The 22,395-nt window shown below is 44.2% G+C and overlaps 2 protein-coding genes across 3 annotated transcripts in view; one reads left to right on the top strand and one right to left on the bottom strand.

Annotated features, from left to right (window-relative positions):
• The window catches only part of SEL1L3 (SEL1L family member 3), a 68,447-nt gene extending 59,659 nt beyond the window's left edge, over positions 1 to 8,788 (bottom strand). The window contains exons 1-3 of one of the 2 annotated variants that reach the window (XM_043514055.1): positions 8,538 to 8,788; positions 2,963 to 3,530; positions 1,437 to 1,563 (exon numbers count right to left, since the gene is read on the bottom strand). In XM_043514055.1, coding sequence (XP_043369990.1) covers positions 1,437 to 1,563; positions 2,963 to 3,530; positions 8,538 to 8,600 — 758 coding nt within the window. In that variant the 5' untranslated portion in view covers positions 8,601 to 8,788. The remainder of the gene's footprint in view (positions 1 to 1,436; positions 1,564 to 2,962; positions 3,531 to 8,537) is intronic. The other variant, XM_038400577.2, reaches the window with a different exon arrangement.
• Positions 8,789 to 14,163: 5,375 nt separating this feature from the next.
• Positions 14,164 to 21,794, top strand: SMIM20 (small integral membrane protein 20). Its single transcript, XM_038400579.2, has 3 exons — positions 14,164 to 14,453; positions 18,458 to 18,514; positions 21,251 to 21,794. The coding sequence occupies exons 1-3, from the start codon at positions 14,345 to 14,347 to the stop codon at positions 21,286 to 21,288; spliced, it is 204 nt and encodes a 67-aa protein (XP_038256507.1). The 5' UTR covers positions 14,164 to 14,344; the 3' UTR covers positions 21,289 to 21,794.
• Positions 21,795 to 22,395: the final 601 nt, after the last annotated feature.

The raw sequence follows: 22,395 nt of genomic DNA, 5'->3' as shown, positions 1-22,395 counted from the left end.
GCTAAGAAGCATAGTCCCGTCTCTCTCCTAGACCTCCTCTGGGTACCAGCTGTCTGAAAGGAGGGGTGGGCTGAGACAGATGTCAGTGGAGAGCAAATCTTCACAACTTGGGCCAAAAGGAAAGATGTATTCACCTGCCAACCTAAGATTCGATAGTTGGGTGGATCTCTACAAGTGGGGAGGGGAGAGCACACATTCCTTCAGGCTGTCACAAGGCACACAGTGCAGGACAATGCTGACTGAGTCAGCACTCCCTGTCACTGTAAATCTCACTGTAAAATATAATTCTCTGGCAGGGAAAAATTCTGTGGTCAGTAGATGCTCCAGGATTCCTGCTTCCCCTTGGTGCCCAGTGCCTAGAGGCAGCTGCCCCATGCAATAGCTGAATTTCTCCAGCCCTCTCTCACTATATTGTGCTCATCTGCTTTTCTGTCATCCTTACAGAGATTTCTGCACTCAAAGAAATCCCTGACTAAGACTGAAAACTTCAGACTGTTGAATTTGGCTTGTTTGCTCCCCTTGAAGGTATGGAGAGGAGCAAAAATTCACATGTAAATTGGGCTGTGGAGAAAAAGCTGTGAGGTAGCATGCTTCCTCTCTCTCAGTGTGTAGCTATCAGCAGCTGGTTTGCCACCACAAAAAAAACGAGTGGTGTTCCATGTAAAAGAGGGGATGAGACCTGGTGGCAGGAAAGTTAATAGTGCATATTCCCATCCACAGATTCTTAGAGGGGAAGTTGAATTCAGCTGCAGTGGATGAGCCACTGATAGCATGGCACATGAGCCAGCCAATTCTAAAGGGGCAAGGAGCTGGAAAGTGCATCAGAATAGAACTTCTACACATGGATGATTTAAGAGGTCTGTGTCTAGGGCCACTAATTCCCGCAGATCCTCAGGATCAGCAAGTTTGGCAGTCACACCTCCTGTCCTTCAGTATATAAAGGTAATATACAAATCTAGTTATCATTTTCCATTTCCATGACCATGTTGCACTGAGGGGAGGTCAGGGAGCAACAGGAGCCCAGGGAAGGGTAGGGATCCTCCTCTTTTCCTTTCAGATCCCTATGTGGGACCAAAGAGCAATGGGAGCCTGGGAAAGCTGCAGGAGGGGGAGTTCTTCATGAAATACGACTTCTCTGCATATCTTGGGAAGGAGTTTAGAAGCTGGGAGCCTTACTTCCAGTGCTGCTGGAATGTTTAGAGGGAGTGGAGGAGGAAGAGGAGTGAGCCTAAGTTTATTTGGTGTTGCAAATCTCAGTCCTGTCCTCTGCTGAAAAAAACCCTTATAAACACCAGCAGGGAAGCTGCCCTATCACTTGCTTATTAGTGGAGACTGTGCCTTTAACTTATGATTTTCTGTACAAGGGTGGCTCTGAGCACAGATTTTAGCAATTAGGAATTAAATATACTCATCTTCCATGATTTGCATTTGCTTACTTTGGGTAATCGATCTGATGCTGCCTGATTGTCTCAAGTTCTCTGTTGTAAAATCTCTTGAACTTCTTCACAATTCCTGTTTTCTCTCCGCTTGATGCATATGGAAAACTGAGGATCTCGACAGCATCTGCCAAATGTAATCATTCTTAGTCTGCCAAGAAATGTCAATTCACATTGACACCCCGCGTTCGTACACTGTTAAATGTTTAAATGAAATATCTTGTAACATAGATCAAATGCTATGATCTAGTCAGCTCACAAATACACAACAAATCCCTAATGTTAGGTCAACTCTCCTTTATGCAATACACTGCAGCCCAGGGAGAAGTTACTCATAGGAGGGAAAGAAGCATGGGGTCCATTTCTCATGGTTATTCTGAGGCTAGGATTAGTGGTAATGAGGTCACAAAATGTGGCAAAAATTCCAGTTGTTAGATACAGATCTGCCCAGACAGTCTTCTGACAGATTGTAGGTTTCCCTAGACATACTGAGAAAGGTGGGTCAACTAGATTTCTACAGAGATATCCCACATCCTGCAAGCTGTGTTTGTGGAACAATCATGGCTAAACCAAATCATGAGATGTCATCATGTTGCATCCAAGTGTGATGGCATACTTATCCAATGCCACACTGGATCACAACATAGGTTGGCTGTACCAAGGAACACACTGAAAAAGATGCAACTCTTGGGTTCCACACCCTTTGAATACATTATAGCAAATGCCCAGTTATAGTGGAGACAAACTTTTTGGTCACTATAATGGCCTCAAAACAGTTATAGACTAAAATGTAAGTAAAAGCATACTAAACTACATAGAGACAAATTCTACCCTTAGGTACATGAGTGCACTCCCATTGATTTCACTGGCAGAAGTACCCATGTAATTGAGGGCAGAACTGGGCCATAAAGGCCTAAGATGGCAAAAACTGTTCAGTTTCTGCGATAATAGACTTTTTTCTGAGATAGTGGGTCACCTTCTGTATTTACTTCTGTACCCACACACAGTCTTCAATAGGGGTGGATGGGTATAAATGAAAGCATAATCTGACTCACCATATGAGTTTTAACTCATTTCTGTTCCTTTCTAGGAAATTTAGAGGGATGCTTCAGATTTTATTTATAAATAAAGCATAGCATAGCAAAACTACAGTTGCAGATGAGATGGACATTGCATTCTAAACCCTATTTTCAGTTGTTTCTGTATCATAAAATGTTTCCTGCTGGGTTGAAATTTCACATACCCACTCTTAGTCCAAAGGCTAGTCTTCTGTGTGGAGGGAGGAATGGAGATTCATTTTAGGGCCTGATCCTATCATTCTTGTATCCATTGAGGCAGGATGCATTGATTTAAATCAAAGCTATTTAAATCACTGATTTTAATCATTTTGCTACCAAAAGCAAATCCCTCTGGCAAAATATTTTTGCTAATAACTATAAATATACACTTTTATAGCAACTTATACAATGTACCATTTTGGTCCCATTTTCTTTCTCTAAAAAAAGGAAACATGTAATTGTACCTACCAGTCTCATGTGGGCACTGAGGTATCCTGTTTGCCTGGAGCCTCCACATGTGCTCAGAGCTCCACTTAAAACATACTTTGTGATCTTTGTATGGACGCTCACAAGGTGGAACTGTTTCCAACAAAGTATAAGTTCTGGCAACTGCCTGTAGGTAGCTTTCATCCCGCTTGGCATCATAGCCCTCAACAGGTTTGTGACTGATCCATGCATATAGTATCACAGTATGCACTATTATAGAGCTTCTGATGAAATAATCATCTCTGTAAACCATGATGTTTGGAAATTTCAAATGCACTGTTTGAGTTCTACTTATATGAAGATGCTTCTCATTTTTCCATCTCTTCTTATACACTAACACACCAGTTCTGAACTCCGATGAGGCTACTGCTTCCAAAGTGACAGTACAAGGTTTAGAACATAAATACTGAACTGAGACCTCAGAATTGTTAAGAACTCTTCTTTCTAAAATGTTTAAATGAATAAAATCTTCACAAGCTATGCTTTGGTCAGACTGTGGGATAACTGATGTCGTCAGGAGTGTCTCCTTTCCAAATGATGGCACATAATTCTGGAAAAGAATTTTTGTAAACGTTATATCCACCTGCCTGAGTTAAACTTTATTATTAATATATTTTCAATAATGATACATTGCATGTGTTTCTTTTCATTTTAAAATGTAATATACAGTATTAGACACCCAAAATGTGAAGGCCCTTTCATACAGGAACTAGCTATGAATTATTGAAGAGACGTTAGAATTTTTAGGCTAATATTTGACCATTTAAATTCTTATAACTACATACACCAACAAATATGCATATAGATATATCCTTCAAATCTTACTCAGGTAAGATCCTATCCACCAAAGAAATGACTTACTCTAGGAGGCACTAGCACATTTTAGGATCAGACCATCAAAACTCCTATTGTGATTTATAGGACTTGAACCCTTGTTTCGTTTTCGTTTAGTTGTGTTTTTGTCAGCTTTTTATAATACAATTGTAAAAATAAATTTTCCTACTACAGAAACATTTAAATTAGTCATCTGTAAAGTGGGGATAATACTTAATCCACTTCCCAATCACAGTTTTGTTAGGATTAATGAACATTCGTCAAAAGTGCATTACAAGAATGAAATACAGAATGGCAGTTCACTTACTAGTTGGAAATCTAGTTGGAAAGCACAGTCGTCATGATTTGCAGCAGTGTAGACTTAGGTGCTAATGCGTCAGTTCCCCTGCTCTGGTCAGACTGGAACTGTTGCACAGAGTTTGCTCAGTCTGGAGGGGGGGTCAGTCAGCCTTTCCTGTCTGAGTCTCTATAATAGTCCTGTTCTGGACTATGAAGGTCTTTGTTTCTGTACCTCTGGGGTATACAAGTTTCCCCTTATAGTTGGCCAGGGCTAGCTGGTCTGGAGACCCCTTTTGGTACTTAAGTCTCCATTGAGGGATCAGTAGGCGAACCCATGCCAACCTACTCCACTGGGTTCCAGCTCAGGGTTCTTAAACCAGGCAGGCACAATCAATTCTCAACAATTTCCCCTGCTGTACCCAGAACTCCTTCCTACTTTACTTGGCTTTGTAGGCTTCTTCAGCCCATAGTTACAGTCATCCCTTGTCTGGGGTTTTGTGCCTGGGCAGCTTGTCACCAATTTTCTGGCAGGACTTCCCTTCTCTAGCCTGCTAGCTCCTCTGGCAGTCTCCCCGCCCCTTTGCTTCACAGCTCCTTTATTCTTCCAGCTGCTGTGAGGCTGCCAGTCAGCACTGGCTGTGGAATCTGCCAATATCCCTTGGTGAGATCTAAAGTCTTTATATAATATGTGCTTGTCCTAGATGTTCGATGAGGTTATCTAGTCAAGACACTGGGTAGGCATGGAACAGCAATAGTAAAACAGAACAGTATCCTCCTAATTTCATATGCGAACACTACACAGACTCAGGAAGACAACACTGCATTAGTTTACAGCTGATTCACATAGTTATTTTAACATCCACAAGGGCTACAAACTTTTTATTAATTGGAAGGGAGTTAGATTCCACTGAATTTGATGGCATTAGTTCTATTGGCATGCCAGATTTCAGGGGAAGCTTCCTATTCACCAGTGATGAGCAAGGAAGTTGATTTTCAACCTACGAAACTTCAAAGATACCAGGCAACAAAAAAGAAAAAAGGCTGAATAGGCATTATTATAAATCATTCCATTAGTATCAGGAATGATGAGCGTGTCATGGGGACCAAATTCAGCTCTGGAGAAACTCCACTGACCTCAATAAAATTGCATCTGTTTACACAAGATCTGAACATGGCCCATAGTCCTCTACTGTGCCATGCTGAATTTTAAGATATGTGCAAAATCCCCAATATGAGAAATTCAGCACAAAGGGCCTAGTCCTGCTCCCATTCAGTATCAATAGCAAAACAATCTGCACTGACTTAAATTGGAGGCCAAAAGAGCAAAAGCAGAGTCCTGAAATTATGCCGCTTTAAGTTGATTTGTATAGTGGGTGCCATTAAAAACTCATTATTTACCACCTATCTGGGTACCTATAGTAAAGATAGTATACTCTTACATGTAAAAGAAGAGATACCACAGTACCACAATCCCTCTGGAATGGAAAATGTTGAGTTTTTAATGGCATCTACTGTACAAAGTTTTCTAATGCATTAACGGTATGACTCATCACTTTTTAGATCAATAATGTACACTGAGAAATAGTGAGTATAGGAGGAAATAAATATGTCTGGCCAAAATGAGGAGGATCCTTTTTAAAGGGTTACATTTTTAAGATCAGTATTGCCTCAAAATTAATCAATGTGACATTTCCCGCTTCACAATTTGTAACTCTTTTGTTGTCAGAGACAAATATGGTAATCTAAAGCCTGACCTACAACTATGCTACAAAGGTAAACACAGCCCTTTCTGTATGGGTGCAGGCAGAAAATATATAATGATCTGAAGATAATATAAGATAGGATAAGAATATAATATAAGAGAAGAAACCAGGAAAAGTTTCTTTCCTTTTTTATGTGTATAAAAAATAACTACATACAATCATGTTAAAATGACGTCAATAAGAGTTATGTATGTTGCTTACATAAGGACACAAGAATTTAGACATCTGAGGCTAAATTTTTTAAAAAGCTATGGTCCAGATGTTCAGGTGCTTGAACCCACAATTGGGGCCAGATTTGGAAAGCTCCTATTTAGGCACCTACATAAAGGCAGATTTTTGAAAGCACTCAGGATACAACAGCTTCCAGAGTGATGCTGATGTTTTTTCAACATTGATCTCTTTTGAAAATGTGGCTTTAATTGTGGATGCTGAAAATTTTGTGAAAATCTTGCCCATGTAGTCTTCATTAAGAATAAATTAACAGATTAATGGCCCAGTTATCAACTCTCCAACTCTTACTCTCACACACTATCCTTAATCAAAATAGGAGAACCGGTTAAAGAAGATTCAGATAAGTTAGATGTATTTGAAGTTGGCAGGGCCTGATGAAATCCATCCTAGGATACTTAAGGAACTAGCTGAAGCAATCTCAGAACCCTTAGTAATTACCTTCTAGAACTCCTAAAGAATTGGGTGAAGTCCCAGAGGACTGGAGAAGGGCAAACATAGTAACTATCTTTAAAAATGGGAACAAAGGGGACCTGGGAATTATAGACTAGTCAACCTAACTTTGATACTGGGAAAGATACTGGAACAAATTATTAAACAGTCACTTTATAAGCACCTGGAGAAATGGTTCTCAAACTGTGGATCGGGACCCCAAAGTGGGTCATGACCCCCTTTGAATGGGGTCACCAGATTGGCTTAGACTTGTTGGGGCCTGGGACTGAAGCCTGAGCCCCACTCCTCAGGTCTGAAGCCAAAGCGCTAGGGCTTCAGCCTTGGGCAGCAGGACTCAGGTTGCAGGCCCCCTGACTAGGGGCTGAAGCCCTTGAGCTTCAGCTTTGGTCCCCCTGCCTGGAGCTGTGGGGCTCGGGCTTCCTCTCTCCCCCCGCTACCTCCCCAGGGAAGTGGGGCTTGGGCAGGCTCAGGTTCCTGTTCCCCCCATTCCTGGGGTCGTGAAGTAATTTTTGTTGTTAGAAGGGGGTCGTGGTGCAATGAAGTCTGAGAACCCCTGTCCTAGAGGATATACAGGGTTTTAAGCAACTGTCAACAGGGATTTGTCAAGAACAAACCATGTCAACTGAAAAATGGGGAATAACTGGCTAGATAGTAGCAGAGCTGAAAAGGATCTGGGGGTTATAGCGAATCACAAACTGAAAATGAGGTAACAATATGAGGCAGTTGCAAAAAAGACTAATATCATTCTGGGGTGTATTAACAGGAGTGTTGTATGCAAGACTACTCTACTAGGCACAGCTGAACTACTGTGTCCAATTCTGGGCAACATACTTTAAGAAAGATGTGGACAAACAGAAGAGAGTCCAGAGAAGAGCAACAAAAATGATCAAAGGTTTAGAAAACCTGACTTATGAGGAAAGATTAAAACAACTGGGCATATTTAGCCTTGAGAAACACTCAGGGGAGGGACTGGCAACAGTCTTCAAATATGTTGAGGGATGTTATAAAGAAGATTGTGATCAATTGTTCTTCATGTCCACTGAAATAGGACAAGAAGTAATGGGTTTAATCTGCAGCAAGGGAGATTTAAATTAGATATTAGGAAAAACTTTCTAACTATAAGGATAGTCAATCTCTGAAATGGTCTTCTAAGGGAGGTAGTAGAATCCTCATTTTTGGAGGCTTTTATGAACAGGTTGCACAAACACCTGTCACAGATGGTCTAGGTTTACTTGGTCCTGCCACTATGCTGGGGACTGGACTTGATGACTTCTGGAGGTCCCTTCCAGCCTTATTTTTCTATGATTCAAGTTAATATAGTCCTATGGAAAATAGTGGGATTCTTCTTGTTTGGTGTTGTGCTGGAAGTGTATTGGAGTGGATGGATGGATGGATGGGGATGGGGGGTTACACGGGAAGTGTGCTGGGGTGGACGGAGGGGATACTAGGGTGCAGGAGTGCATTGGGAATGGGTTGGGGTGGATAGAGGGATGAAGGTATTGGAACTGCGTTGAGGTGGATGAAGGCATGTATTGGGTCAGAAGACTGTACTAGGAGCGTATTAAGGTGGTGTGTATTGGGTGTGTGCTGGGGTGGATGGAGAAGTGTGGAAGGGTGTATTAGCAACATATTGGGGTGGGTGGAGGGGTGTATGGGAATGGACAAGTATATAGGGAGTGTTGTGGTGGATGGAGGGTGTATTGGGATGGAGGGATGTATTGGGAGTGTGCTGGGACGGATGGAGGCACACAGGGCGCGTGCTGGGGGGAGTATTGGGAGTGCCCTGGGGGGGTGCACCGAGGGGTGCGCTGGGAGGAACGGGGCATACTGCAGAGCACAGCGGGGTCCTGCTTAGCTTCCGGGGCCGGCAGCGGAGGATGTGCCTGCTGCGGGGCAAAGGAGCTGGCAGCCCAGCCCAGGGCGCTCCCGGCCGCAGGTCCCGGCCAGCCCCGCAGCGGGGTGGCGGCCGGTGTCCGGGGAGTGGGGGGAGGCGGGCTCACCAGCAGCCAGAGCAGGAGGAGGCCCCCGTGGGGCAGGGCCCGGGGCTGCGCTGGGTACCACATGGTTCCGATGGGGCTCAGGCGCCAGCTGCTCCCATGGGGCGTCGCGGATGCCGCCGGTGACGGCGCGCGGCGGGTCGGTGCCGGGAGCGGAACCTGCTGCGGCGGGTCGGTGCCCAGGGCAGGGCAGCCCGAGCGCGCGGCCGCCTGGGGAATCCGGCCACGGGGACTAGGTAGATCCTGCTTCCTGGAGGAGCTCAGCCTCCGCGGGGGGGGGGGGGGGGAGGAGCCGCCCGGGCGGGGCTGGAGCCTTCAGGTTTTCTTGGATTTTACTCTTCTGTAGACTTCCCATCACATCACTTAACTTTGCTGTGCCCCAGGAACCCATGAGTCAAACTGGAATAAGTTGTAAAGCTTCATTAATTAATTCTAGTAAAGTGTTTTGAGAACATCTGTCACATCTCTATAGAAGGGCACATTATCATGTTATTAGTTATTAACCAGACTCACAGAATCATAGACATTACAATAAGAAAGAAAGTGCATGGGCTGAAGTCCTGGGTACATTTTATTACTATTAATTATTATATATCTGCACTATGCTCAAGCATATAGTATGTTAGGCATACACACATAGGAAGGCATAGTAGCTGCCTTGAACAGCTCACGTAGAGCATATTATTGTTTTTACTTATGCTTTCAAACCTGAACTTGAATAAAACATATGGCAGGACAGTACCAATTTAATTGCCATTTTCTAATAATGCAGTTAAAATGATTGTTTAATATATGTTTCTATCTATTACATTGTAATATTACATTGTAATTCTATTACATTGTAATTAAGAGTTGTATTAGATAATGGCGTTCAATGTTATCTGTCATTTATGTAGAACAATAGAAATGCATAGCACTTTACAGTGGGCTTCCTGCCCTAATCAGACTACAGTCTAAGGCCTTGGTCCCAATCAGTAGACTTTGGCAGACCTCTTGCACATATGTGGAGCCCTTGATGCAAGACTGAAGGGTCCTTAAATATAGGGCCATGTGTGGTTCCGCTACATTTTGTTGAATTTTAGCCTTGCAGAATATGGCCCCTATCTGCTCTCATCAAAGCAAATTCCCACTGGCTTCAATATTAGCAGGATTTGGCAAATACTGCTTCCCAGCATCCCAAGTATTGTACTACATACAAGTTCTGTCCTTGAAAACATTTGTATCCGGTTGGGAAGGACACAGTGTTTAGGATGACAACTATGCCTTCTTCACATACCACAAATGCTTGTCCTTTTAAATATCCAAAACTGAAAATTCAGCTTATTCCATTATTTTGCTTTGTAATGATGCAAAACAAAAGCCTGAAAGGTTGGTTTGTTTTTTTCCTCAAAGAAGGGCATTGGGAGAGGAGGGCTGCTTGTTACATACAGTAGGGGTTCTCAAACTTCATTGCATCGTGACCCCCTTCTGACAACAAAAATTACTTCAGAACCCCAGGAGGGAGGACTGAAGCCTGAGCCAACCCCTGATCCCCGCTACCCTGAGCAGGAAGGCCAAAGACAAAGCCCAAGGGCTTCAACCCCAGCAGGGAGCTTGTAACCCAGGGGTCAGCAACCTTTCAGAAGTTGTGTGCCGAGTCTTCATTTATTCACTTTAATTTAAGGTTTTGCGTGCCAGTAATACATTTTAACGTTTTTAGAAGGTCTCTCTCTATAAGTCTATATTATATAACTAAACTATTGCTGTATGTAAGGTAAACAAGTTTTTTAAAATGTTTAAGAAGCTTCATTTAAAATTAAATTAAAATGCAGATCTTATCAGTTTAGTGCAGTGGTTCTTAACCTGGGATTCACACACCCCCTGGGGGTGCGAGATGCCATTTCTGGGGGTGCGAGACGTGAGGTTTTTTTAGAAGGTAAATAATCAAAAACACAAATTAAGCACAGGCACATAAGTACAACTACTTTGTTCCATCAAACCTATGTATTTATTAACATTATACATTTTTTAACAATTACTATAATATACAAAGTTTTTACGTTTTCAAGTTTTTAAGCTAATTGTAGTGTAATTTTTGATAAGGGCTGCAGAGCGCTGGGCCCAGGCCAGGAGCAGAGCTGGTCTGGGGTTTCGCTGACTCCTGCCAGCCGGGGTTCCGGCTGCCAGCCCCGCTCAGCCCGCTGCTGGCCAGAGGTTCTGTTCACTCAGGCCAGCAGCGGGCTGAGTGGGGCCAGCGGCTGGGACCCCGGCTGGCAAGGGGCTGGCGGCCAGAACTGCAGACCGTCAGCGGGCTGAGTGGGGCCGGTGGACAGAAACCCAGACCGGCGGCGGCTGAGCAGCTCAGCCCGCCACCGGTCTGGGGTTCCATCCACCGGCTTCTGCCAGCCGGGGTCCCGGCCGTCGGCCCCGCTCCGCCTGCTGCCAGCCAGCAGTGTGCCAGTAAAAATCGGCTTGTGTGCCGCCTTGGCATGCATGCTGCAGGTTGCTGACCCCTGCTGTAACCTGAGCCCTGCTGCCCAGGGCTGAAGCCCTCAGACTTTGGCACTATATGGTGGTGCTCAGGCTTCAGCTTCAGCCCTGGGCAGCGGGGAATGGGGTTTGGCTCTGGCCCCAGGTCCCAGCAAGTCTAAGCCAGCCCTGGCAACCCCATTAAAATGGGGTCCCGACCCACAGTTTGAGAACCGCTGCATTGGAGATTCAGATTGTGTCCAATGTGCTTATCCTGAAAGACTCTCTGGACAACAGGAGAAATTGTAGATGTATGATAGAGTTATCATGCAAGTGAAAGCTGATTAACTGAGAGGGGCAGTGACTCTTATTCCGGGTTTTTAAAACTTTGTTTTTGTTAATACATTCAACTCTAACACCTAACAATATACTTGGGGCGGAAAAAACTATCTATTAAATATTCAAAGACTGAGAAATCTTTTGGCCCACAATCTGGTATGCCCAAGGAGCCCTCAGCAAAACCAGAAAAGATTGACCATGACATCCTTAACTGATATTTGTAATGTAAAAAAACAAGCAGAACATGACCCTTTTTGAAACAAATCTTCCAGGCAGAAGAAGAAGATGATTGATTATGCTCTTACAAGCAATTTCTTTCTCTTTGCAGGTTACATTCAAAACACCCAAGGAACTGGATTCTGCTAGAATCAATATCAGGCTGGTTATCTACAGAAAATGACAGTTTGGCATCTTTGCTTAATGTAATAAAAACCGCACATACTTGTTTATTCTGCTGTGTTTGAAGTCACAGCCATTCATCTTTTTGCATGATGATGTTATAACTACATAAAGACTGACTGGTGTTAGAATGTACTAGTAGCTTCAACTGGATATATTATTATTCACTTCATGGGTTGCCAAGTGGTGTTAAACAGCTTTTCTATTCCACTCAGGAAGTGACTACATATCTGTGATGGGTGGCCCGATTCATGTCCACGTTTGTAATTCACTTTAGGATCAATCATGATGAAAGGCACAATGTAGATGTATTGTTATTAAACTATATATATCATTACATACTCCTGGGGGAATTCTGTGCCAAAAAATTAAAAATTCTATGCACAATATTTTAAAATTCTGCATATTTTATTTGTCAAAATAATGCAATATAATCATGCTAGTTTCAATTATTTAGGTAATTTATATGAACTACAATGTAATGGATGGAGAATGGGAGTGGAGAACATTGGAGGAAATCTCCCAACCCCCTTGCCTAATAGTAATGTAGCTATGTTTTATTCTTTATTTCTAGTTATTAGTCAACAAATATATGCAGCCATATGCTCAGTGTTACATGATAGGTAAGGCTACATTTTAGTCATGGGTATTTTTAGTAAAAGTCATGGACAGGTCATGGGCAGTAAACAAAAATTCATGGCCCATGACCTGTTCATGACTTGTACTATATATCTCTGATTAAATCTTGGGGGTGCTTGGGGCAGCAGCACAGGGGCACTGTGGCCGCTGGCATGGGGGCGGCCCGGAGTCACGTAGCCCAGGACCACTGCTGGAGAGGGGGGCGCAGCTGGCAGCTGGCTCCCTACCTGGCTCCGTGCCTCCCTGGAAGCAGCAACATCCCCCTCCTTCAGCTCCTTAGTGGAGGCATGGCCAGGCAGCTCTGCGCGCTGTCTCCGCAGCTCTTATTGGCAGGGAGGAGGATGTTGCTGCTTCTGGGGAGCCCCCAAGGTAAGTGCTGCCCAGATCCCTCACCCCGTCCCATGATCCAAACCCCTACCCTCTCCTACACCCAAACTCCTGCTGCCGTGGGGGGGGGGGGGTGTGGCACGGTGGCCCGAGACTGTCCCAGCAGCGACCGGTGCAAGTTGCCCAGGGGCTGTCCCAGGGGTCGCTCACCAGCCGCTGCAGAAGTCATGGCGGTTACAGAAAGTCACAGAATCTGTGACTTCCATGACAAACTCACAGCCTTAATCATAGGAAACTGAGGAATAAGGGAGGGCTGGGGAATCAACTCATAATTTGTATTGGCTACTGACCATCTCCAGAATGGTCCGTAGCAAACAGTTCATGGAACATATTTTGATAGGAAACCTTTTCAGTCCAAAAATGTAGACCAGTTCTAATCATTAAAGCACCATAAGCATTTATAAGGCCACACTGTCCTTTACACCACTCTGGTAATGTAAAGGAGCCTTAAAACTTTGACACCTGTTTTATACTCCTGGGGGAATTCACAAAGACAATGGGACCAATTCACTAAGAAGACGGGCTGCCAAGTTCTGCTCTGCCTCAGGGGACAGAGCCTGCCCCACAACTAATGCCTCAGGAACACCCTGAAGCTCTGCCCCTCCATGCCAAGTGTGCCACAATAGCGAGCGAGAGGGAGAGAAAATGTCCCTCTGACACGCACGGCTGCTCAGCTGCTCTTCCCCCCCCCCCCCCCGATTTACGTTTCCACCGGCTACTTCAGATGCCCAAACTGACCTGCCTATGCTGCCAGGGAGGAGAGCATGAATGCTCTTGCAGCTTCCCTGTGCTTCTGCATCCGAAGTCATTTTTCTGCGGGGAAGCATAGAAATCTGCAGTGGTCATGGATTCTGCGCACGCACAGTGACAAAAATTTCCCCCGGGGAGTACATTACCCTGTGGCAGGATGGAGTGTAACCGAGGCTTTTAAATGACAATGAGATGCTCCCCGGGACTGAGGGGACACTAAAAAGGTGGCAAATGAAGGGTGCTGAGATTAGGGCTGATATAAATGTACTACACATTGTATTTTCCAGACGTAAGAAGTCATCCAGAGGTGACCCCCCCCCCCCCCCCCGCCGTCTCCAACGCAAGCCCCTCCGGAATCATTGGTCTCCCCCTCTTTCCCCTGAGTCTGTCTGTCCCTCCGCACGCAGCGGCGTTTGTACCGGGCCCACCATTCGACCACGTGCTTGTGCAAAGCCCGGCAGGCTCCGAGCTCTCGGACACGCCTGACCAACGGCTGCAGGGGTTTCCCAGCTCGCGGCCGCGACCCCGCCAGGGCGGCCCGCACAAGCCGGCGCCTCCCGGGGCTCGGGGCACTGAAGCGAGGCGAGGCGACGGGCTCCGCCCTCCGGAGCGCGCGCGAGGACGCCGCAGGGGGGCGCGCTCTGAGCGGGCCGCGCTGGGCCAGCGGGCGCCTCCGGGTGGGGCCGTGGCTGAGCGCTCGCCCCGGGCCGGAGAACCCACGTGCCCCAGGCGGCCTCCCAGGAGCCCCGGCACTTGCCCCGGAAGCGGAAGTGTGCAAACGGGGAGGCGGGAGGTCGGGAGCGCCGGCGTTGCTCGCGCGCAGGTTTGCGCCCTGCCCTGGGCCGGCCATGGCGCGCATCTCCCGCACGCTGCTCATCTTCGGCGGGTTCGTGGCCCTGGTGGGGGCGGCGTTTTACCCCATCTACTTCCGGCCGCTGCTGCAGGTGGAGCACTACAGTGAGTACGGACCCCCCTCCCCCACCCCAACGAGCCTCGCGTGATCCCCGCTGGGGTGGGCAGTGCGGTTCCCCCCCCTCCCCGCCCCCCGCCGAGCCTCGGGTGACGTGGTCCCCGCCCTCCGCCGATCCTCCCCTCTACGCCGCCGCTTTCTGTGCATCGCGCTGGCGGCCCCTTCCTCCAGGCTGTGCCCCTCACCCTGCGCGGCTGAGCCCGCGGACGTTGCTCCCCGTACGGTGCCCGGTGCCCACCCGCGTGTCCCCTGTCCTCCCGGGCATGCCCCGGGCCCCAGTGAGCAACCTCCCCTTCGGGCACGCCCCGCCCAGCTCCCCTCCCGGTATAACCCCTAGGACTCATCCTCTCGCCCCTCACGATATCCTCTCTTTGGGTTATCCCTCCCTGAGCCTCCTGATCACATGCATCCGATGAAGTGGGCTGTAGCTCACGAAAGCTTGTGCTCCACATAAATTGGTTAGTCTCTAAGGTGCCACAAGTGACTCCTTTTCTTTTTGCTGATCACATGAGTTATTTCCCCCACGAACCCCTCCTCCTCTTGGCTGTCTCAGGGATTCAGATTTTCCTTGGTTTTTTTAGCCAGCCTATCTAGCTGTCTCCTGACAGAGCACCATTACTGCCTCCCACAATAAATGTCCGTAACCAGACAAGTGACACCTCCCTGCTGTCATCTGTTCTGTATTTTCAGTAACTACTTAGCAAGAAATCTGCAGGAGAGGAGTTCTCTTCTTTCAAATGAAATGCTTTGAAGAAAAGGTTTCATGGTGATGGGTTCCATGGGTGGTGGTTGTGGCTGTATTCAGTTAGCTTGATACAGGATGAGTCACCAGCAGCTCTACTGAAGCCACCCCAGGAAGTTCGGCAAGGGCTCCCGCTCATGCTGCGCATCTACCAATGTGATATATGCCATCATGTGCCAGCAATGCCCCTCTGCCATGTACATTGGCCAAACTGGACAGTCTCTACGTAAAAGAATGAATGGACACAAATCAGACGTCAAGAATTATAACATTCAAAAACCAGTTGGAGAACACTTCAATCTCTCTGGTCACTTGATCACAGACCTAAGAGTGGCTATCCTTCAACAAAACAGCTTCAAAAACAGACTCCAACGAGAGACTGCTGAATTGGAATTAATTTGCAAACTGGATACAATTAATTTAGGCTTGAATAGAGACTGGGAATGGATGAGTCATTACACAAAGTAAAACTATTTCCCCATGTTATTTCTCCCCCCCACCCCACCCCCCACTGTTCCTCAGATATTCTTGTTAACTGCTGGAAATAGCCTACCTTGCTTGTCACCATGAAAGGTTTTCCTCCTTCCCCCCCCCACTGCTGGTGATGGCTTATCTTAAGTGATCACTCTCCTTACAGTGTGTATGATAAACCCATTGTTTCATGTTCTCTGTGTGTGTATATCAATCTCCCCTCTGTATTTTCCACCAAATGCATCCGATGAAGTGAGCTGTAGCTCACGAAAGCTTATGCTCAGATAAATTTGTTAGTCTCTAAGGTGCCACAAGTACTCCTTTTCTTATTGCCTTGAATGCTAGTTTAAACTATATTCTCTTCTTTCTTTGTTTTTCACGGTTAACTGTCTAGAATATGGTACTTTTCTAATCTACTGTTTCTTTGCCTCTTAAATAAATTTTTAAATTTGCTGTTGTATTCTGTAAACAAATTTTTAAAAATCAAATGCTTTTTATGCAAGGCCTAGATGAGTCAGTGTTTAGTGTTTTGCTGATGCAGAGCCAGCAGGGGGAGCATAAATTAACTTTCAGTTGATTCCAGATTTTATTGTTGCTCCATTGTGCACAAAGAGCCATAAAACAACTCAGATTGTAACAGAAAAGGAAAACATTTTTTGAAAAATACAGAAGATCAAATTTCTGCACAGAAATTTTATATCAAGCTTTTAAGAGGGGACAGCTAATAATGGAGAACAAAGGAGCTAATCTCTTAAAATTTGTATCTCCATTTTAACACAAACTTTATTGTGATTCATCTATTGAAAGAGTTTTGAAAATATTTCTGAATTGTAAAAGAGAAGGTGAAACAAATTTTATGGCCACCTCAGAGGGACTTTCATTTTATTTCAGTTTAAATGCCATGCTAATTGGTAAACACCTACAGTTTGTTAGGGAAGCTCCACTTACTCAAACTGGTAAGTGTTCTATTTCCCATCAAAAACTGATCAATCTTCTCTGTATCCTGTTCCTCCTCATAATGCAGTTTAAATATAAATTACACACAAAACACTATGCTAAAAGAACATCATTAAGGTTACAAAGTCAAGCACTCAAATGTCTGGAAATTCCAGAATTAAGGTTGCCTGTGCAATCTTAATTCACTCCCCCTTGTCGATAGACTGTATCAAAATGTATATCTTCTAGCTCCTCATCTGATACTAGTGACATTTCCCTTCCCTCTCCGCCCCACTGCTCCCAGTCCCAGCCTGCTCCTTCCACAGGTCTGTCTTATTAGCTCCAATTTCCAGTCTCTTTGGCCAACAAGTGCCAGCCTCCTCCTCCAATTCTGTCACAGTTTCTCTCCCTCCCTCCTCCCCAGGGGAGGAAAAAAAGCCTGAGGCAGACTCCTGGCAGGGAAATTTTCAGCCCAAATGGTTAAAGTAAAAAGCTATTGCAAACAGGTCCTTCTATTGGGAAGTGTCAGGGAAACTTAAAGATGTTTAGTGCGACCAGCCCTGTCTATAAGAAGATACAATAGCACCCAAAATGTGCTAACCACACTTCCATTTTGTCAATACAGTCATACTGGGTCAGACCAATGTTCCATCTAGCCCAGTATCTTGTCTTCCAACAGTGACCAATGCCAGATGCTTCAGAGGGAGTGAACAAAACAGGGAAATTATTGAGATATCCATCCCATTGTCTAGTCCCAGCTTCTGGCATTTGGATGTTTAGAAACATTCGGAGTATGGGGTTGTGTCCAGATCAACTTGGCTAACCGGCATTGATGGACCCATCCTTCATGAGAATATTGGATTCTTTTTTGAACCCAGTTATACTTCACAAGATCCCATGTCAATGAGGTCCACAGGTTGACTGTGTGTTGTGTGAAGAAGTACTTCCTTTTTGTTTTAAACCTCTCCGCCTATTAATTTCATTGGGTGATCTCTGGTTCTTGTGTTATTGAAGGGGTAAATAACACTTCCATATTCATTTTCTCCACACCATTCATGATTTTTATAGACCTCTATCATATTCTCCCTTTACTAGTCTCTTTTTTAAGGTGAACAGTTCCAGTCTTTTTTTAATCTGACCTTGTATGGAAGTTGTTCCATACACCTAATCATTCTTGTTGCCCTTTCCTGTACCATTTACAATTCTAACATCTTTTGTGAGATGGGATGACCAGATCTGCAGGCGGTATTCAAAGTGTGGGTGTACCATGGATTTACATAGTGGCATTATGATCTTTTTTATTTTATAATCTATCCCTTTTCTGGTGGCATCTAGCATTCTATTAGCTTTTTTTGACTGCTGCTGCATATTGAACGGATGTTTTCAGAAAACTATCCACAATTACTCCAAGATCACTCCTTGAGCTAATTTAGATCCCATCATTTTGTATGTCTAGTTTTTCCAATGTGCATTATTTTTCACTCATCAAAGTTGGATTTTATCTGTCATTAAGGTGTTGTGTTCCCTAATATCACCTTTTGGTGATAGCTGACGCTATATTATAGAAATACTATATCAAAAAAACTAATCCTTTCACATTATCTCTTTTTTGGTTTGGTTATATATCCAAAAATTGTCTTGCTTTTTATTGGTCTAAGATGCAAGCTTTCATCCTGTGTGATTTATTATATTTTTGCTGAGCAGACTGCTGATCATCAGCGTGTCAGACTATCACATTTTTTTTTTTTTTGCTGCCTTTCTGATTCATAACATTTTGTTCGCTACTGTAAGAATATATGGTGTTTCTTTCTGTGTGATTTTACTGCTTGTTGTGTTTACCAGGGAAGGAACAGGCAACAAATCGATCTGGTATTGTTCAAGAGGATGTTCAGCCTCCAGGTAATAAAACGCTCATTGAATACTATAATTTCAGCATTTAAATAGACTTTAAAAGCAAGTATGTTAAATTAAATAGTATGTCCATTTATTTATTCAGTGTTCTTTTAAAAAAACTAACAAACAACTTGTAATACGTGACTTAGTGCTAAACAGTTTTCTCAGGCATCGTCTGTGACGGGATTCCAGAAATGCAGCTGGGACTGTGGGACTGCTGTGTCCCCTTAACTTTCCACCCTGGGGCTGTCTCTCACAATGCCTTGCTAGTTACAAGCAGCAAACCCCTCTGGGCGCCGTTATCCCTCAGCACAACTGCATGCGGATTCCCACACCCAGCTAGATTGCATGAATGCTCCCAGAGCCACTCATGAATCACACAGAGAAAGGCACCAGCCGAATCTCCCCAGCTCCCAGCCTTGTACCTCAGGAATATACTATCTTGCACTGCTCAAGACGAGCAGTTCACTAATTGGTTCACCACTTAATCAATGGAAGGTGGATATACATCAGCCTTTGTGAACCTGAGCAGATTCACCAAACGCTTCAGGCAAACTCACTGATAAAGATAAACAGTAAAACAAGTTTATTGATTACAAAAAGTCAGAGTGGTTACCAAAAGAAAAGAAAATATAAGCATGCAGTCTAAACTCTCAACCCTATTAGTCTGGGCAACATCTAGATCAAACAGTTTTTCTCACCCCACTGGATATTGCAGATCATATTACGCAGGTTTCACCCTTGAAATCTGGGCCAGTCTCCTCGGTCAGAGTCTTCAGTCTTCGGAGTGTTCTTGTTGCTTGCAGCATAGGTGGGGGGGGAGGAGCAAAGGCAAAGCATGGGGCCCCTGTGCTGTGTTTTATACTCCAATCTCCCCGCCCAATGTAGACCAGGGCTTAATCTAAGTTATGCAACTTCAGCTACGTGAATAATGTAGCTGAAATCGACGTACTTAGGCCAACTTACCGTGGTGTCTTCACTGCAGTGAGTCGACTGCTGCCGCTCCCCCCGTCGACTCTGCCTGCGCCTCTTGTGGCGCTGGAGAACAGGAGTCGACGAGAGAGCACTGGGGGGTCGATTTATCGTGCATAGACTAGACGCGATAAATCGATCCCTGCTAGATTGATCACTGCCCGCCAATCTGGAGGGTAGTGAAGACATACCCTTCGTCCGTCCATGTGTTTGGAGAACATAAGTCAAGGCATGTCTGGTGGGCATTGCTGAGTCACCACCAGGCAAAGTTGAGCAATTCCCCTGGTGTGGCCTTGTGCAAGTGAGTAATTGAATTGTAACTCCCTTGCAGGATAATGGCTGTTGATGATCGTTTGACACCCGCCCAGGCTGTGGTTAGCTGCCTTGTCCTTGTCTGCGGGGATCTAATATCTGGGCAATTCCCCAATTCATAGCATATTTTAGTGACAACCATACGACCATAACTTCGTATGCACTAACGATATACATATTTAGATAGGGTTATGATCTGCTGAAAGCCATTGTTCTTTCTCCTGCTACCTCACATGGCATACTTTATATGCAATATCACAATTATAGACAAATGATGAATATTGGGGCTACAGGGCGCTCCCCTGGGATGTAGAGTGTCACATCGTCGTTGCACAGAAATTTCACCAATTTAACTAACTTGGTTTAGAAATTGATTTAGTTAAATTGGTGCAACCCGTCTGTGTGGAGATATGTCACTTTTAAACCAGTTTCAGAGCATTCATTCAGAGGGGTTGTACAGATTAAACTACAGATTTCTAAACCAATTAAAAGCTTCTATGTGTAGGCTGGGCTTTACTGTAAAAATGTACATTTGCACTCCGCATTGCTGAATAGAAGCTCTAATCAAGAAACTATGTAGAACTAAGCTGCCTGAGCATTTATTGTTTCCATTGTCAGAAATATTTTGTTGATAACTACTGTTATAATTTCCAGCTAGTTTCTTTGGCTTGCTGTGCCAGTGAAAGAGATTCTTGTTGATAGGCAAAGTAAATGTAAGGGCTATGGGAAGATTAAAGTACCAACTATTAGCCATTCAAGATTGGCCATTTGTTGCTGCAGACAAGAGGCTATTTGTGTTTCTGTAATAAGTATTACAGGATTATTTGTTTCAATTTTTTTTATAAAAGTCCAAAATAAACTTTAGGGGAATATCAAATAGGGAGGTGCTACTACTTCTGTACATGGCATCAGTGAGACCATTACTTCAATATTGTATCCACACTTCAAATAGGGTGTTAAAAAATTGAATAGGGTTCAGAAAAGAACTACAAGAATGAGTTGAGGTCTGGAAGACATGCCTTATGGATTTAGACTAAAGAAGCTCAGTCTATTTATCCAAAAGAAGATTAAGCAGTGACTTGATCACTGTCTACAAGTGCCTACATGAGAAAGAGATGTCTGATAATAGACAGCTCTATAATCTAGTGGAAAAAGACATAGCAGATGGAAGCTAGATAAATTCAGACTAAAAATAAGGTGCAGTTTTTTAACACTGAGAGTAATTAACCATTGGAACAACTTACCTAGAGTCTCCATGACTTGAATTCTTTAAATCAAGACTGGATGTCTTTCTAAATGATATGCATAGGTCAAACAGAAGTTATGGGCTTGATTCAGAAATTACTGTGTGTGGTTCTTTGACCTATTATGCAGGAGCTCAGACGATAATTATAATTGTCCTTTTGGCCTATAAAAATCTATAAACTCTTGATGGTGTTTTTTTTATCTGATTTGTAGGGTTAAAAGTGTGGTCTGATCCATTTGGAAGGAAATAACATCATCTTTGTACATCACAAGGTGCGACTGAAGATGGATATGTTCAAAGCAACTGTTTTGACTCATACACTGAGTGTATCGTTTGGGTGTTGCTGGAGAAGGATTCTTAATATGGTGGTTTCGGTAGTCACTTCAGTGAATGCCTCTGATTCTGAAGATTAATACTAAATTTTTCTTAAGAGTTCTGTAGCTACTGGAACAAAATGGACTGACTGAGATGGCTGAATTATTTTTGAGTTTAGAGCTGAAGCACTTTTTCATACATTTGAGAGAAGAAAAGAGTACTTGCTATTAGGGTTAATCTGTAGCCATTTATAGAATAAATATGATCAGAATAAATTATGCAGATCATCGTAGTTTACTCCACTGTTTGATTATTCCTTTTTGAGTTTATAAATACAGATGAAAGGCATAGTATATGCAAGATGGGTGAACAATGCAGAAAGAATGTAATGTGATTTAACTGTAAATCTGTAAACAATATTAAAATAGTGTTTTATTTAAACTGGCATACATTTTCTCCATTTCATTATGTTTATTTTGTAAATAGGAAACAGCATTGACAATGTCAGTGAAGTAGAATGTATCTTGTAGGGTCTTTCTGTAAAGTCATGTTTTTTACAGTGAACATAATTAACCGCTGGAAAAATTTAACAAAAAATGTGGCAGATTCCCCATCATTGGAATCCATCAAAATTGGATGCTCTTGTAAAATGTGGTGTAGTTCAGCCATGTATCCCTGGGCTTGATACAGGAATTACTGAGTGAAATTCTGTGGCATCTTATGCAGGAGTGATAACAAAGGTTCCTTCTTGCTTTGCAATCTATTAATTAATTTCCTGATATCTGCTGGGAGAGCAATACAGCGGTGCATAGACAATCCAGGAAGTTTTTGGAAAGCGTAGGGGACAATTTCCTGGTGCAAGTGCTAGGGGAGCCAACTAGGGGGAGCGCTTTTCTTGACCTGCTGCTCACAAACCGGGTAGAATTAGTGGGGGAAGCAAAAGTGGATGGGAATCTGGGAGGCAGTGACCATGAGTTGGTTGAGTTCAGGATCCTGACGCAGGGAAGAAAGGTAAGCAGCAGGATACGGACCCTGGACTTCA

The sequence above is a fragment of the Dermochelys coriacea genome, chromosome 4 (assembly GCF_009764565.3).
Source record: "Dermochelys coriacea isolate rDerCor1 chromosome 4, rDerCor1.pri.v4, whole genome shotgun sequence".
NCBI classification, from domain to species: Eukaryota; Metazoa; Chordata; order Testudines; family Dermochelyidae; genus Dermochelys; species Dermochelys coriacea.
The sequence above is the reverse complement of the archived record's forward strand: the minus strand, read 5'-3'. Positions and strand labels throughout refer to the sequence as shown.

Coding starts and splice junctions, on each gene's coding strand:
- SMIM20 (XM_038400579.2), top strand. CDS start 14,345: ATGGCGCGCATCTCCCGCACGCTGCTCATCTTCGGCGGGTTCGTGGCC. Junction 14,454..18,457: donor GCTGCAGGTGGAGCACTACA/GTGAGTACGGAC, acceptor TGTGTTTACCAG/GGAAGGAACAGGCAACAAAT. Junction 18,515..21,250: donor AGAGGATGTTCAGCCTCCAG/GTAATAAAACGC, acceptor TCTGATTTGTAG/GGTTAAAAGTGTGGTCTGAT.